Consider the following 15,682-nt stretch of genomic DNA (forward strand, 5'->3'; position numbering starts at 1 on the left):
GAGGTTTAATAAGAGACTAGTCCAGGGTAACACAAGTAGTTGGACCATGTGATGACACTCCCTAATATGTAGCTTGAGTCTCCTCTATATATTTTGTATTTGCCTCTAGTGGTGTAATTATTAGTGGTGTATTTATTGTCGAATGTATTTATCGTTGATTATTTACTTTGATTGATGATAGTTGGCGCATTGATAGTTATTATACTTTGACAAGTGGCTTTTGACTTGACGCAAATATTTTTCATTGACTTTATCTCTTGATTTATGATATTTGATTTGTACATGGTATCTATATGTTGAATTTGGTACGTGGTGTTGGTATTAGAATGAGTGTCTTTTCAATTTTGATTATCTTTTCTTTTTCAATAGTTGTGTACCCTTGAGGTAGTTTTTGCTATTAGAATCCTTGCCTAGGATTGTTTTATGACTGATTGGTTGTATACGGATCATTCATTATCTTCCCTACACGGTGGGAGTGGAAGCCTAACTAAGTGACCACGCAGTCAGGAGGTAGTGACTTCTTACCATTTGGGCCCCCTTCGGATTGACAGTTGTTGGATGTTCTTGCCAACTCCAAGACCTCCATATTCTTTATGTCAGCATATTCTATTCCATTTTATTAAGGCTTGTTTCCTTTTTCCTTTTGTTCCTTGCCAAAACAAACTCCTTAATCTACTATCTAGGTGTCTTTTTACTCCTTTTGGGAGTGGTAGACACGATATCTGATAAGTAGGGATGGCTGATAAGACTTATTTAATCACAGTTGTTCTTCCAGCTTTAGTTAGCCATTTACCTTTCTAACTTTCCAATTTTTTATCTATCTTTTTTTATGAGTTTCCATGTTTCACTTTCTCTTACACCGTTTTCCAACTAGATACCAAGATATTTACAAGGGAAATTTCCTTTCCTATACCCTATTGTATTACAGATATTTCTTTCTAATTCAAGAGAGGTGTTAAGAAAAAAGATCTTTGACTTATTTTGATTTACTTTTTGACCTAACGCTCTATGTAGGTATAAATAATTTGTTTAAAGTTTCGAGCCTCCTCCATTGTGCTTTCTCCCAAAAGGATTGTATCATTTGCAAATTGTTGGTGAGTCATTTTCAGAACTTCCTCTATTGCTATGATACCTTTAATTTTCCCATCCGGCTGAGCCTTTTTTATTAAGCCAAATGCTTCTGCCATTATGATAAATAGGAAAGGGGAGATTGGGTCTCCCCGCCTAATACCTCTAGATATGCTGAAGAAACCTTCAGAGTACCATTAATAAGAGGGGATATTTTGGGAGTTGAAATACAACTATATATCAAGTTGATCCATTGATGAGAAAAATAGAAGGCTTCCATAATCTGCATAAAAAATGCAAGACAAACTTATCATAAGCTTTTTGAATGTTTAACTTCATTAACATACAAGGTTCCTTATTAGTTTGAGCCGAATGTATTAGTTCATGGATTATTATGATACCATAAAAGATTGACCTATTTGGAACGAAGCCAGTGTGTTCTTCTGAGATCAATTTTTATAGGACTCTTTTGATCCTATTAGCTAATGCTTTAGAAAAAAAATTATAAATTTTTTTGCTTAATGCTACATGCCTCAAATCCCCTTGTTCCTCATGTTCTACATTTTTAGGTATTAATGCTAGAAGCGTGCTATTGGTTTCAAATAAGAGAGTTCCCGAATTTTTGGTTGCCTCAAATGGCCTCCTATAAGTCGTATCCTAGAATATTCCAGCATTCCTTAAAGAAAAAGGCTTCGAAGCCATCCAATCCTGGAGACTTGTCTGAATTGAGACTAAAGAATGCTTCTTTAATTTCTTCTAGGGCCCATTTGTTTCTTGGATTTTAACAGGAATAGACATTTGTAATTCCTGAAAATTTCTAGTCCGTAGTTTGGGTGAGCAAAATCGGAATTGGAGTTGGAGAAAATTAGAATTTGGTATCCCCATTTACCCTCAGATCTAGGATTTGGTCTTCCATCTAAATAGGTGGAATTGCTCCAATTCCCATTTTAATTCCAATTTGCTAAAAATGAGGATTACATATGAATTGAAATATTAAAAAATTGAGGTTCCCTAGACTTGTTCGATCGATTGTCAGAGAACGCATTTTCTCCTTTGCTTCACCCAACTCCGTAAATATTACAGCTGAGATCAACTTCAGCTCCACTATCAGCAAGCAAGGAAAAAGCAACAGAATTTATGGGTTTATTCAATGACATGGTTTGTTTGGATCTACTTGCTTTTCCTATATCTTGACCATTTCGGACAAAATCCTACAAATGTGTGGCAATGCAGGAAATGCCTACATGTGGTTGGACAATGCAACCCAACCCTAGAAATTTGCTGCAGTTGTTGACAATGCATTAGGTAAGTTGAACAGCAACATAGATGGGAGAAGTTTGCTAGTTATACCAAACAGATTCGATAGTAGCAAAATGAATCCGATACGAGAGTGTCAGGATGGTATTATTCTACGTATGGAAGAGAAAAGTGTTATCAGCACTTTCCCCAAACTGATTGTTGGAAAAATGTTGTTTGTGCCATTATTAAAGGTTAAAGCCCACATCATACAGAGCTTTATTGACTTGTTGTGGTAACAATCTTGCTTCAGGAATCTCTATCACTTCTTCTGGAAGCAGACTCCACATGCTGAATGCCTAATCCAATTTGATGATATTGCTGGTAGAGATACCAATCTGATGGTAATGTCAGACTTTTGGGTTTGAACCAAACTGTTCCAGAATAGCAAACTCAAAATATCAAATACTTTTGGGTTCGAACCAAATGGTGTTAGTTTTCATGGAGGATAGCTGCAAATGTACTAAGCACTATCGGATTGGTATGTGTTTTTCAATTGCAGCCACCTCTTATATTTATAAGAGAGAGAGATAATGAACATGTCCCTTAATGGGACATGTTTGTTCATTAACATAATTAAAATCTCTTAGTTATATATAATATATTATAAATATATATATAATCTCTCTTAATTTAAATATTATATATTTATATATATAAGTTTATATATATATATATACATATCTTGATGTAATTTATCCGAGTAAAGCTACAAAACATCAACACTCCCTCTTAGCTAGGGAAGGTAAACACATGACCATATATTAACTCAATGTAATATACAAGTATCTTTGATCAAAAGATATTCAACATTTTGATATCACATTTGATATCAAGTGTATTAGTCTTCTAGAATATCAACACATGATATTCTCCAAATACTCAAATAAGGTTTGATATGACATTTGATATCATGAGTCTTGGTCTCCCAGAATATCAACATTCGATATCCACCAAGTACTCAAAAAGTTTTGATATCACATTTGATATTATGAGTATTGGTCTTTCAAAATACATGATATTCATCAATTACCCAAAAATGTTTGATATCACATATGATATCATGAGTATTGACCTCCTAGAATATCAATGAGATTCACCAAATACTCTTTGACTAATGGCCTTCTCGAATGTTGAGATGCAAGATATTCACCAAATACTGTGAGTAATGGTCTTCCATAACATCAAGTCGCGTGATATTCACCAATAATCTGTGAGTAGTAATCTACGAGTAATGGCCTTCCAGAACATCAAGATGTGAGATATTCACCAAGTACTCTGTATAATGGCCTTCCAGAATATCAATATGCATAACATTCACCATGTACTCAAAAAATTGTTTATAAGGTATATGCACACACATTTTCATCATGCTTACCATATAGACATCCACTATGCATGCAAACTATAATCTATCATGATCTGCATAGACATTGTGAGATATCCATCATAATAGAAAATTATGTAATTGTGAGATTGTCATCTTTCAATAACTTCTACAAATACAGTGATGATCATTTGGAAGTCGTCACTTCCTCATGATGTACACAAGGGATTGGCCCATATATTCATGCAATCATACACATGATACCAAATGTTTACATAAAGTCGAAACTCCCTCTGGTTCTTGATATGATCAAGATATTCAAGAATCAACTAAAACATATCCCCTATCAATCTTCCTTTTCCTCCAAGATACATCCTCAGAAATGATCAAGGAAAATAATTCTTATAGCACATACAGAAATAAATAAAACCTTTACTACAAAAGAAATACAATACTTAGAAATTGTATTGAAAAGAGAATAATAGATCTCTTTATGATTGACAAACATTATATCAAATATCATTTTGAATAAATGTATATAATTCAAATATAACTATACATACATATATATATGTATGTATGTATATGTATATATATATATATATATATATATATATATATATATATATATATATATATATATATATATATATATATATATATATATATATATATATATATCATTTTGAATTCAATATTGGGCTTTTGAAAGCTTAATTATATTCATGTGTAAGTTTCCTTACATACTTGTCTTGTTGATATCACAAAATAATGCGGGTGAGTGGATCCTACCTCCACATGTCAGGTGTTTTGTATGCTGACATTTAAGAATAGGGTATCGTTTCCTTCTCAATACCATATTTTCTCATAACACCCTTTTGAGGCCTATTTCCATTTATACATTCATTGGGACTGCTTGTCTCCATGTACTTTTGTGTCTACCACTTATACATTACCTTGGCTATGTATTGATCGATGTCTTCTTCCCATTTCCAATTTGACCCGGGTCATGGAAGCAAATGACATCATCCTTCGTAGTTGTGTTTCCTATGCAAAATGATAGTCTTGTCATAGTCACATTTCTTGTTCGAGACCCATATTAATGTCCTGTTTAGACACTATCCTTTTATGTTCAAGACAAAATCTCAACATACGTGGACATTCCATAAGTCTATTTGAATCATGGAGTAAAAGGCTTGGCTTTTCCATTAAAATAGATATGATGCTGAGAATTATTAGAAATGACATATCCAATCTGTTCAAGAAATAGTTACAGATATAAGGAACACAAGAAAACATTAGAGTCTAAAGGAATGCATGTCAAAGGCCTCAAAGGTTAATCTGAACATCGAAATCTGCATCCAATTGATAATACTCTACAAGGGGTCTCGTCACCCAAATAAACCTTGGTCTTCATTGTGCGGTACTGCCCTCATCCCACGTAAATGGTGGCACTTGTTTGTATAGAGAATATCATTAATTCCCTACTTAGGTGGCATCTTTGTCACTATTTTCTATCAACAGTAATGTGCTTTATACCTCCTTTCTCAATCGTATGAAGTGTAATGACCATTCAGCAAACTAACTAGCTTAGCAAAAATATGATTGACCCTTTACAAAGGATTGCATAAATCTCATCTGGCATTCAACTCTGGAAACATCACATATAGAGTTGTTAACTATGTCTTTGTAATAGTAAAAAACTCTTGTTGCATGGAATGAAAGAGTTAACCATGGCACGTTGATATGCAAGATTATCGACTTTTCTAACGTAGATTCATATCAAATAGTGGTCTGAGATCCAATCGGAAAGATCCCGCCAAGATCACAGTGACCATGTATTAGGCATTAAAGGCCCATTGCCTCCCAACTCACTCCATTAACTTGAAATTGGATATTGATCCCCTCATCAAGCCACAATCCGTAGTCCCACGCTAATCTAATGTTGATCTAGTGAACAGTCACGTAGACAGAGAATTTGTAGTATCAAATTGGTAGTGCAACCTACAAAAACATTTTCCATCCACATCTCATGTGCCCATTTCAAACTCTTTCATATTTTTGCACTACTCCTTTTTTTCCATTGCATGAATTTGCATTAAGGTTATGAAACGTTCAAAATAAAAGATTAAATGTAGTTGTCACTTAAATATATCACATTTGATGCCTTTCGACTCTCTGTAATTGCTCTACTCCTCTACTGACTTCAAACACATATATTTGCAATCTAGCTCTGATAAAATGTTAGTTTTCATGGAGGATCGCTGCAAATGTACTAAGCACTGTTGGGATAGGAACATGTTCTCCAATTGCAGCCACCTCTTATATTTATATGAGAGTAAGAGAATGGACATGTCCCTTCATGGGGCATGTCTATTTATTAACATAATTAAAATCTATTAGTTATATATTATATATTATAAATATATTACATCCCAATTTTTGGCTCAATTTAAAATTTTCATATAGCCATTGAGGTTTCATGTGAAGTTGGTTGACAGGTAAAACAAGCTATGATCATGCGAAATGGTAAGATGGTTAATCGTTATAGTTTCATACAAAGATGACATGTTTGTTAGTTGTTATGATACTATTATATTGTTATCTTGAAATATTAGGAAGTTGGTTATTCATCATGGGCATTGAAATAGTGGTTAGCCATTATGATGGCTTGTGAATAGAACGTGTTATAGTTATTGTGATTATACTAAGAAATCTGATATTTTCGTGTGAATTTCTCTCTACAAAAGCATGCTAAAGGGGGGAAAGCATTGCCATAAATGATTAGGCATAGGGAGCATCACCATCACTGGGCAAATAGGTGTGAGTTGTAATAACCACTATGGCTAAAGGTAAGCAACTAGGCAAACAAGAGTGTATGTTGGACAGTACCACGAGCTACTTGGTCAAACATTTAGAATCAGTAAACATCTAAATATACTGTTAGGAGCAATTACCTCTCTATTGATCTAAGACCCTAGCGGTGTTATCATTATCAGTTATTATATATATATACAGATACACACACACACACACACACACACACACACACACACACACACACACATATATTTGTGATCACCTTGATACATGGATGATGCCTATAATCATATATATAGGTACAATTATAAGGATAATCGTGTACCATGATGATTCTATATATTTTATAAAGATGTATTTATATATATGTGAATATATATATATATATATATATATATATATATATATATATATATATATATATATATATATATATATATATATATATATATAGTTATGTTTTACATTTTATCAAATTACTTCATTATATTTCCCCTTCACATCAACATGGCAACCCAAGCAAGTTGACGCTCATGTACTCATAATCGCAGAGCCTTTTCAAGATACGTAAATCAAGAATTTGTGCCAACTGATGTTCTTGTCTAAAACTGATCAAGAGTTCCTATTAAATATCACCATGGATGCAATTTGAAGGGATCTCCTTTTTCTTTTGCTAAGTCCACAGAGCAACTCTTGATATTTCCGTAGAGCCAACAACACATTTTCACTTCTTTCTATCTTACTTTCTCCTACATCTTACAATCCCGCGGCCTAGTCCTTGGCTCACACGAAAGGAGTTGGGAAGAACTCAAATATACAACTCCTTGCTCAGGTGATGTTACCTTTGATACAATAGTTCATGTTTGTTATACCTCTGCATGAGCGGCTTACAAGGTGTGTCAATGCCAGGTCGGGTTTTATATATATATATATATATATATATCAAAGGGCCAAACTCTAGGCTAGAAAAGGATCTCTATTTGTGTTCGATCCATCTCTTGTTATTATATTCAGTGAGCTTTATCCTTAAAGAAAACTTTGATTTTCTAAGAGCGGTAAATTAAAGTACAAGCGGGTGTACGCTATACTTCTAATATGTGAATACATTTAATGAGATTGTGTGTGAGGGTCTCAAGAAATCTGGTAAAACGCCAAGGACTCCTCAATGCAGAAAAGCCTTAGATAATGGATGAGGAGTGGCTTCCTGGAAGAAAGAAAACTATATGATTAGACATTCCATAAATGATAAGTATATTTAAATCACAAATTACTTAAGGAGTCAGCTCTTGAATGTCCAATGTTATACTCAGTTGTCAAGTGGTGAATTAATATTCTAAATACCAAGATGCTCAGTTGTAGAACATGGTGTTCACCGTCTATTTCCAAGTAGGGAGGGCCCTTCACATTAGAGATTGTGTGGGGATAAGTTAAGGTCTGTGGTTGGGAGGTTAAGCCCCTAACAATATTTCTCCTCTCCACAAGATGCCAAGACATGCACCAGACAAAGATAAGTTATGCATTCAAACATTTGTTGGTAACAAGTATTTTACTTTTATGATGTTTTTACAAGTAGAGGATATGATGGATTGATTTATATCGTTGAACCAGTTATTTCCTTTAATGGAAGCAACCTTTCTCGTCAATCTAATTGATAACCAGTTAGATCGGTTGATCTTCCAAACAAACATGAAATATATCTATATGCAAGAGATAGGTTTATTTGATGGATTGTTATTTATGTCTTTGATTTATGTAAAATAATGAATATGAGCGTATCTTTTAACTATTTGTTATTGCCATAGTTAGCAATAGTAGAAAAAGGGATGATATAGTGGTATTTGATGCCCTAAATGATACAGTGCTATTTGATGCCCTAAATGATATAGTGGCATTTGATGGTATTTGTCATTACAATAAAGTGGTATAGCTATTTGTTCCCTAAGCGGTATGTATGGACTAACCTAGGTTTTGTAGAAGCAGCCCTAGACAAATTTCGGTTTTTGAATCTACGATATGTAGATTTTAAATTCCTTGTTAAATTCATTGATAATTTCTTCAATAGTTAGTTACGATATACATTTAAATTGGTAATAACCATAAATCTTTTTCACCCGAACATAATTGTTATAACTGCCTTCTCATAAATATGAATTAGTGACTATATTTCTAAAATATGCTAGTTGTTAGTTAAGACCCGGAAAAAGTGGATGTTACAATATAAATATGAAATATCTCTTATAATAGAAATATTATGTGTGTATGTATATATATATCTTGATGTAATTTATCCGAGTAAAGCTACAACATCAACAAACGGTCCCAAACTAAATTCAAAAAGTTGTAATTTGGATTTCAAGTTCCAAAATTCTAAATTCCAATTCCTTAATCATATTCCATCAACCACAGGCCCCTAAGGAGAAATTTTTATTTAAATATTTGTTATCTTCTATGGTTAGTACTTTGGGAATAGTACTTTTCATCTTATTCTAAGCTATTAGATTAGAGGAATCATAATTATTTAAAATGTTAGTATAATATTCAACAAAAAAAATCTACTATTTGACTTGGGTTATCTATTTCATTTCTAGCATAGTCCTTAATTTTCACTATTCTATTAATATTCCTTCTATTAAGAGTCCTATTAGGAAAAAAAATTGTGTTTATGTCCCCTTCTATTAACAATGTTTCACGTGGATTCTATTTTCACTATATTTCTTCTTTAGCTAAAATGCTTTCCCGTTTTGCTAATAGTTCTTTTTCTTTTATATATTTACTGTTATCCATTCCATCTTTTATTACTTCTTCATTAAGCTTTTTTAGTTCTTCGTTGTTATCTAACTTTTCTTTGAAAATATTGTTAAAATGTTCTTTATTCTATTTTATTATTTTTTCTTTTATTAACTTCAATTTTGCAAAAGAACCTTCAAACTTATCCTCCAACAACCATTGTTCTATATTTTTTAGGAAACTATCATCTAAGAACCACATTTTCTCGCATTTAAAGGGATTCCTAGCCGATTTATGTTGTTCTATTAGTTCTAACCTAACCGGGAAATGGTCAAATCCTGTGTTAGGGAGTATAGTTGTGTTGAAAGAGAAGTTGAATGTGCTTAAATCTCCTTTATAAATTTACCTCTCCAGTCTTTCTGCTATATGGAAGAGACCTATTCTTCTATTGTTCCATCTATATATCCCATTGGAGGCAGGGATGTCAATAAAATTACCTTTTGAAAACCATTCTCTAGAAAAATTCATAACCTGTGTTACTGATTGAACACCACCATGCTTTTTGTCTAAAGTTTAAAAAGGCTTTGAAATCTCCTCCTATGAAGATATTTTCTGTTGAATTAGCCTCCATAAAGATACTAATTTCATTCCATGTTTTCTTTTCTGCTATTGATATTGGTCCATAGACATTTATAGGTATTACCTAAATTTCAATTTTGAAACTTCTGATTTCCCCCCATCCAGTTATTACTAGTTACCGGGGATATAAAATTAAATAATATAATATTTAATTTATTCAGTAATATATTATAATTAATATATTTATTTTCAACCAATTAAACAAAAATTATTAGAAATGAAACAATATTACTTATTTCTCAAAGACTACCAAAACAGTGGTTATCGTTCCTGTGGTAAAACAGCACCAAATGGTACTTGTATCCAGTAATTGTACTCGTAAAGCAAAACATTAAACACATTTACCAAATAAATTATATTTAATAAATTCCTGTACCCTGATTAAAGAATGCCTAAACCAGCATACCGCAACTCTTACCAAAACCATACCCATATATCCAGTACAAACCAGACCTGTATCTGCCCGCAGAGCCCATGAACCCGGTAACATAGCTTTTAAATACAAGCAAACAATATCCTAGACCTCTCAATCATTGCAAACAACGATAAAATATTACCAAAGAAATTAATAAATTATGCATAAATTCATGAGAAATGATATTATATTATATGTTTCCATGAGAAAGCCTTTGTTTAAAGTGTTGAGAGAAAAAAAAGATACCAAAAGTGAAAGAATGAAACTAACTACCACACCCTGCATACCTGCAACAACATTTGAAATACTAAATATTGCTGACAAAACCACCATGTATATCCCCAAGTGATCGGTAATACTGTAATTGTTTGGTTTAGAAGAAACATAACCTTAAAAGTAATATCATCTTCTAGTAAGTAGTCAATATATCCTACAAGACTACAGAAATATGGATATGTCACCAACCTTGAGATTTGATTCAGATATCATGGCCAAGTCACCTGCTTCAGCCATGTCAGCCTTGAAGTGGTCAAATGTTATAGCTGATGTTATTACAATCTGCAAACAATCCTACAAATTTTGTAAACATGCTAAGGAAATTGTATGCATGAAAAGAAGACTGCAACTGACAGAAAAGGTACCTTCATCATCTTCAAATTGTCCTTTATCCTTGTCCTATCTACTTCATACTGCAATAAATGAAACAAATCACCAACCAAAAGCAAATGACAAAGCCTGTGCTCGAATAAGAGATAAAATTTTGAGATTGTATGCCCAAAACAAATATCTCCAGGTAAAGAACACATCAGCAACCAGATCCAAACTAGTATCTTCAAATGTAAGTTGTTTCATACCTGCTTTCCCAGTTCTGCCATGGCATCTTCAAACAAGTCTTTTGGAGTCAACCCAGATTCATTTGATGCCACATCCTGGTATGCAGAATAGTCTTTAACCTACACCCACACAACCAAATAAATAGCTTGAAATACCAAAGACAGCCCTCATAAATGAATGTTAATTGGAAGCTTAAAGGGAAAAATAAATGAATACCAATTTATTTATCATTTTTATACCATTGAAAAATAGTTTGGCCAAATTGTTTTGGCAGTTAATAAGCCAGAAGATTTATGCTCTTCCATCAGCTTTATGAATTCATCACGGTTCTTACGTTCCTGGAGGCGCAATTGCTCCTGCATAATAAGCATAATGTTTCATAGACTAAATTAATCATTGTCTTGTAACTATCATATAATGCTAAAAACAAATGTCAAGCTCTGTACCTACCCTCTTAATCCTCTTCTCTTCTTTCTCTTTGGTTTCTAGCTCACGCACATAGTCCTGAAAGCATTCGGATTCCATATATGAAGACCTATTGGACTAGAAGATATACAATGAAATATGACCAGTAACATCACCTCAAAAACTTCTATCCGATCTATTGGGTCTATCTGATAACACCTCTGATCCTTTTCAAGCCTGTCGTGCACTTTCCTCCATTGGCAATGGGCCTGTGATGTAATCATGAATTGAGGACATTAATAATCCTTCTGCTGTAAAAGAAACAATCTTAGAACAAGAAATTGTGCTGCAAAATCAAGCTATTTATTACGCACCTTGATAAAATCACAAGATGCCAAAAATTCTCTATATTCACTGAGATTTCGCTTCCATTGCTCACGTGCCTTGTCTCTTTCCTATGGTCAAACAGAAAGTTAAGATTTACTATGCTGCTGAGGTGATAATTGAAGGCTGAAGCAATATAATCTATTGTTTCTCTTATTGTGAGATGAACTACAACACTTGGCATAGAAAGAAAAATTGTCAGCAATGTTTGATTTTCTAAAATTGTCAGCTGTTAGCTCATTGCAAAATTCCCAAAGTAGACTTACTACATTATCCAACTCATTTGAATAAAAATCACAAATCTATCATATTGTTCATCATTGCTACAAGGATTACTGCATTTGGCACCAGATGAAAAAATCATTTCAATGTTTGGTCTTGTAGTATTACCAGAGGTTAACTTGTGTCAAATATTTCCTTCAAGAAGATCTCATACATTATCCAGCTCCTATGAACATTAAATCTAATTTGCTGAATCAGCACATATACAAGCCTGTTATGGGTACAAAACATCCTGGAATAGGATCCTGGTCTGAATCACCTATGGGTCTAGAAGGTTCGAATTTTTCCCACCCACAATGTTCATGACTTTTGTCTACGAAAACTGGCTGACTCTAGCAATGACATGGTGATAGCAAAGCATATTTGTAGTATTTAAAACTGCAGACATGTCTTCTAAGGGTTTTTATTCAAATTTTTTACCAATAAAAGCTTTGAACCTTATCATTTTGTATATGTTACAACTTTTATCCACCAAAAGGAAGAAACAGCAACAAATGAGGACATGATTTGAGGATTGGGCGCATTCCTTTGGTTGGTTTCATCATGGACCGGTTAACAGCTGCTCCCTTCACTAAAAAGAGACTCATTTAAACCTTTGCCTTAATCCCACTTTTTGTGTGTCTTTGTCTTAGTCCAGCTATACAAGTATTTTATTTCAGTTTAATCAGCCAATTGTTTATTTCTTTTACCTTCCATCAATGTAATCAGTACTAGGGTACATCGGGATGCCAAGATGAGTTTCTAAGACGGGGGGACACGGGGCCTCGATTTTGGAACAACGGGGGACGGTGAAGGGACGGCGGCACAGGGTAGAGGGGTGTTGTAAACCATAGTTTACAAACTCTCCGAGTACTCTCAGAGTTGTCGAGTACTCTCAAGTTTTTTTGCTGGGCGAGTACTCTCAAGTTTAACTCTTGCGTATTTATAGATGTTAAAAAACGTAGGTAAACATCTTGATGCAGGGAAAACATTGGATTAGATGCATTTTTCACATCATTTTAGTGCTATAAAAATATAATTTAATACATTTTATAATTGTATTCTACAAAAAAAATGTTTCTTTACGAGATTTTAAATTTTAGTACTTTCTGAGTTGTCGAGTTTTCCCCAAATTTTTGTTAAGAATATGTCGAGTTCTTTCTAAGTTGAAAATTTTGGGCTTGTCGAGTACTCTCTGAATCTAAGTTTGCAAACTATGTTGTAAACAATACATGTAGAACTTGAAATGCCAATTATGAAATGATGTTTCAGAATGGCATAGCAAATTGAAATACTTGAACATAGCAAAATTGCAACACTAACCAAAACCATTGGACATTTAACATAGTACATACCTAATAGTAACATTAAAAAATCAAAATTCAAATAGAAATTCAAGTACCCATCTCGACTACGGCATGGTTGCAAAATGGTGGAGATGGGGGTACTCTAGTATCCCAAGTACCCAGTGCAGGGACGTCTCGGGGACAGGTACTTCGAGGTTTTTTGGAGCGAGGGGTGCAAGTCCCCATGTTTCACTGCCTTCTATGCTTAGTTTTTTAAATTCCTTGCTTTTCTTTTTTTCATTGTCTCTTTTATTTCACTTTGTTTGATGTATTATTTGTTTGGTCTTTTTACTTTTAGGATTTCAAATAATTGATTTCTTTAAATAAATAAATAAAAGATACCTATTTTTAAGTAAATAATTAGATATTATTTATTATCATAATACTAAGTTTTTGGATTAGATTGTGTAAAGATTTTTTCATCAACGTTTCGAATCACACTACGTGATCCATCATCAAGATGAGAGAGCAAAAGGTGTTAAACACAGTCAAGAGGTGTAAAACACAGTGTTTTACACCTCTTGCTCTCTCATCCTAATGATGGATCACGTAGTGTGATTCGAAACGTTGACGAAAAAATCTTTACACAATCTAATCCAAAAACTTACTATTATGACTATCATGGATTGTGGAAATCTGATCACATTAATATTATTTATTATGTCATTCAAATTTTGACAAATTGATATCGAAAAAGTATTTTGTATTTTAAATTTGTTATATTCATGGTCATGTTGTTTAGCATATGTAAGATATGCGAGATTTTCAATTTAATTTTTTTCCTGTATATATATATTTATATATATTATGTTTTTTCGTATGAATGTACCCAAGCCCCCTCCAAAAAATTGTCAAACCAACAAACATACCCAAATATCCATACACAATTCTAATTCAGAAACTTAGAATTATGTCAAACCAAAGTTGCATGGACATTGATACAAATATGGCGTCAGATATGGATACAGGCCTTTTTAAGACCACCAATATGGATGCGGCTGGAGACGACATTAACAAAATTCACACACGCATATTTTTAAGTCAACTTTCTAAGTTATTAGACTAGATTTTCATCACTTCAAAAGCAATATAGACACATAAATGATACATAAACAATTATAGGTTGATTTAACACTTAACAATATTAAAAAATAGCAGATTTGCATTAATTAAGTTTATAAAATTAAATTTGGCACTATTGGAAAATCACATAGTATTTGGCATGATTAGAAAATCAAGGTTTTTTGAGCCTATATAGGAAAAGTATTCGATATGTATCTGAGTTGTATCAGATATAGGGATACAAGTGCCCGAGGAGGGACAAGGAGTTTCCAACTATTATAAGTCAAACCAAAAGATTCATGCTAGGTAAACAATAGACAATCAAAAATACCACTGACTTGCACAAAAGTTTATTGTTGAAGATGGTAGCTGCGATAGAGATTTTTATCTCCACTTTGTTATTGTTATAACCATTATGCTCATCTTCAGCTAAAGAAGACATTTATGATAATATTTGAGATAGTATTAAAAATAGAGACATGTGTCATACGTCATGCATAGAGGCATGCATATGGAAATATAAAGACACTTGTTTTGGGAAATTGAAGAGACCATCGATTGTGATGTGAAGTCTCTCAAACTCTATATATTTGTATGATTACTTTGTGTATTGGGTATCACATAAAGCAAAAACATTGCACTCTCACATTTTCTTGATCAATAAAACTGATATTTTTGTTGTGTGGTTGGGTTTTTCCCTTTAAATGGAAGCGTTGTCCCAGGATAATCTAGTGTCTCTTGTAATTATTTTGTTCTTCCTTATTGCCATTTATCAATATTTCTGGCCAAAACCTCATTAGAGCCAGGTTAGATAACAGCCATGTAGGAATACTGAACTTTGGCATATAGTTGTACGAAAGATCTGGTCATTCTTTAGTCCCATTTGTTAGTTATCAAATGTATGCTCTCATGTTCATATGGGTATAAGTTTCTTAACATTCTTATTACTTCTTCTGCTGTTCGAACTTATCCCCAAGGTCTTTGTTTTGCTCAAATGCTTTTCTGCTGAGTTTGCTCTGTGTTTGAGCCTATGTGGCAGCCCTTCTATGTCTTTATCCTATACTGATGGTGATGGCTCTCCCAGCCCAACTACATGGT

The 15,682-nt window shown here is 33.2% G+C and overlaps 1 protein-coding gene across 13 annotated transcripts in view; it reads right to left on the reverse strand.

The window, feature by feature from the left end:
- Window positions 1–15,682, reverse strand: part of LOC149539149 (pre-mRNA-processing protein 40A-like) — a 249,680-nt gene that overhangs the window by 59,123 nt on the left and 174,875 nt on the right. For all 13 annotated transcript variants that reach the window (XM_089800486.1, XM_089800477.1, XM_089800476.1 and 10 more), the window contains exons 18-24: window positions 11,906–11,986; window positions 11,708–11,800; window positions 11,577–11,630; window positions 11,366–11,482; window positions 11,147–11,245; window positions 10,934–10,981; window positions 10,758–10,850 (exon numbers count right to left, since the gene is read on the reverse strand). In XM_089800486.1, the coding sequence (XP_089656612.1) occupies window positions 10,758–10,850; window positions 10,934–10,981; window positions 11,147–11,245; window positions 11,366–11,482; window positions 11,577–11,630; window positions 11,708–11,800; window positions 11,906–11,986 (585 nt within the window). The remainder of the gene's footprint in view (window positions 1–10,757; window positions 10,851–10,933; window positions 10,982–11,146; window positions 11,246–11,365; window positions 11,483–11,576; window positions 11,631–11,707; window positions 11,801–11,905; window positions 11,987–15,682) is intronic.

The sequence above is a fragment of the Cupressus sempervirens genome, chromosome 9 (genome assembly GCF_028749045.1).
Source record: "Cupressus sempervirens isolate cs-2001-9-10 chromosome 9, ASM2874904v1, whole genome shotgun sequence".
Classification (NCBI taxonomy): Eukaryota; Viridiplantae; Streptophyta; class Pinopsida; order Cupressales; family Cupressaceae; genus Cupressus; species Cupressus sempervirens.